The sequence below is a fragment of the Trypanosoma cruzi genome, genomic scaffold (genome assembly GCF_000209065.1).
Source record: "Trypanosoma cruzi strain CL Brener 1047053516745 genomic scaffold, whole genome shotgun sequence".
NCBI lineage: Eukaryota > Euglenozoa > Kinetoplastea > Trypanosomatida > Trypanosomatidae > Trypanosoma > Trypanosoma cruzi.
Window position 1 is genome coordinate 32,964 of NW_001849294.1, and position 2,596 is coordinate 35,559.

General features: G+C 51.1%; 2 protein-coding genes across 2 annotated transcripts, besides 3 other annotated features; both read left to right on the top strand.

Annotated features, from left to right (window-relative positions):
- Window positions 1-1,587, top strand: Tc00.1047053503997.10 (hypothetical protein, conserved; the record flags this gene model as incomplete). Its single annotated transcript, XM_797654.1, has 1 exon — window positions 1-1,587. A coding segment is annotated over one exon (1,587 nt), but the record flags the coding sequence as incomplete, so codon positions are not given.
- Window positions 1-2,596: a sequence feature (heterozygous, non-Esmeraldo-like haplotype).
- Window positions 1,643-1,736: a sequence feature (T-rich).
- Window positions 1,797-1,816: a microsatellite.
- Window positions 2,032-2,596, top strand: Tc00.1047053503997.19 (hypothetical protein, conserved; the record flags this gene model as incomplete). The annotated part of the gene is made up of 1 exon (XM_797655.1): window positions 2,032-2,596. A coding segment is annotated over one exon (565 nt), but the record flags the coding sequence as incomplete, so codon positions are not given.

Below are 2,596 nucleotides of genomic sequence, written 5' to 3' on the forward strand. Positions count from 1 at the left end.
TCTTCTCGATTGCAACTCCAACGACTACTCTACCATTATGCCCCTCAAAAGCTGCACCGCGTAGAGCCTCTTCTTTTGGATCATGCAGGGCGTGAAGGGAGGCTGGTGCGTTCGTTGCTGGAAAAATACGGACCGGATGTATATTCTTCGCCGATGGAAATACGTCTTATTGGTATTCGTCACTTGACACCAGCGAATTCCTGTTACGTGAAGGTGTACCTGAATGGCGAGCCTGTGCTGCGATCGTCGCAGCAATCGGGCTCAGCAAACATTGCATTTTCCCCATCCGATGTCAAAAATGCCGCTGTCGTGATGCTCGACGATCCCCATCACGCGAGGGTGCGATTTAAGGTGGCGCAGCAGCGCTACCTTCAATCCACTACCATTTCTTTTGCCGAGCTTCGACTGGGGAAAATGGTTGCTGGGTCATTGAACGAGTGCTGGATTCCACTGTTTGATAGTCACAGTGGGGAAATTGGACGTCTTGGTGTGACGCTGAGGTGTAATGGGTTTATTTGTCGTAAGAAAGAACCCGCGAAATGCGAGGAGGCGGAGAGGGATGTAGTATCTCTGCTACGCAAATACAAGCCGGAGGCACTTCCATTTCTGCAGCCTCTGATAACAGAAGCGGGCAGCGCGGCGAAAGCGCATGCGGAGATACGTCGTCGTGTCGCCAAAAGGCCAGTAGCTGCCACCGTGTACGTGTGTGTGGAATCTCTCTCCATTATGGAGCTTGACTTCTCACATCCCTCGCAACTTCATGGAATCTCGCCGACACGACTGGCATTGCTTCAACAGGAGAATGAGGGGATGGAATACGCAGTGACGGCCAGCTGTGACCATGAGGAAGGAAGTGTCATTTGGTCTGAACAAGTAAAAGGTTCCGGTGCGGTTATTCGACTGGATATCCCGGAATTTAGCAGATGTGAGGACCACCGCCTCACCATCGCTGTAAGGCAGGCTCAAGGTGCATGTTTTTTGTCGCGCTCTGGGAGCAGGCAGCGTTCAAGTTCTCGTGGTGGTCGTAGCAGCTTCTCTCAAAGAAAGGCGTCGCAGCAGCTTTTGCCACCGACTGAGCTTGGTCGTGTGGTGGTCTCTCTGAGGGGACTTCTCACTGGCAGTTTATACGACGCTGCGGAGCGTGTGACACTTCCGCTGGTGTCGTTTACTCAGGGCCCTGCCGCTAGGAGGAAATTGCAACAGGAACGGATTCAACAACGACGGCAACCGAGTTCATCATCGTCTGCTTTTCTGCCTCCTTGTAATGTGGTGGGTAACATTACTTTTAGCGTCCGTCTCCCCGCGTTTGAGCGAGCTCCATCATGGCTGCAGTTGAATTTGTTTGAGATAGAGAAACATTTGGCAATAGATCGCGCATGCATTCGTTACTATGAGGAACGAATACGCGACATATTAGCAAAGCATGAGCCGCAGGGTTTGCTTGATCTGCACTACACCCTCTATGAATGCGATGTGGCGCATGGAACGTGGAGTCTTTCACTGTGCGATCGGGTACGTGCGTTACTTCAGCGTCTTGGCGTCGTTGAAGAGGCAGCGACGACTGTACCCATCGACCGAAGCATGTAAAGAGAGGAAATGAAATAATATTTGTTCTTTGCACGATTCTTTGAAATTTATCTGCCTTTTCTTTTCTTTCTGTTTTTTTTAAGCCTTTTTATTATTCTCTTATGTTTGTTTTCCGGAATATTCATTTTCTTTCTTCTTTTTTTTTTACTCGTGGATGCATGTATATTCCCGGTTAAATACAAAGGGACCCTGCTTTCAGCCCTACTCGTTGTGTGTGTGTGTGTGTGTGCGGGTTTCTTGGGGGAAAAGTTTTATTCGGTTTTTCCTTTTGGACGATGTCGTGCCTCAATTTTTTTTTTTTTTTTCTTTTCAGGAGTCTTTTTTCAATAGACGGCAGAGAAAACCCCTTCCCTTGAGGAAACACTGAAGAAGAGAAGAAAAGAAAAGGTGGGGAGCACAACACGGACGACTGTGGGGAGGAGAGCTGGTGGTAAAAGGAAGAAAATGATGCGCCGTTTTTTTCGTTCAACAGCTTTGAATGCGCCGTTTCGTGTTTGGTGGCCAATGGGCCGGTGGGCAGTGCGGGGAGCGTCCACGTCTTCCAGCGCCGTGAAGGAAACAGCGAAGATGCCTGGCTTTGAGTTTTCTACTCCGAACTTCTCCCTGGACGGCGGGATGGACGTGGATGCGGAAAACCTCGTGAAGGATTTGGTGACAAGCCCCGTGACAGAACTAAATTTTGTGCGGGACATGTACGGTCCGTGGCTGGTGCTGACGGAGGAGCTGCAGGGAGAGCTGTTCATTGACCACGACCGCATGGTGTACCTGCGGCCAGCGAATGGCCTTGGCTTTGGCGTTGGCCGCATCGATGTGGCGGACTCTTCCCTCACCGGTATTGCGTTTTCCCTACAGCTGGAGGCTTACACGTACCCTGTGACGAGCACCATGCCTCCCTGCGAACCCATCGCGCTCGATGTGACCGGCCTCTTGAAGCGTGTGGAGTCCGCTTCCGGGGACTACGCCACTTTCTCGCTCGTCGCGACGTGGCGTAAGAAGGACGGTACAAGCG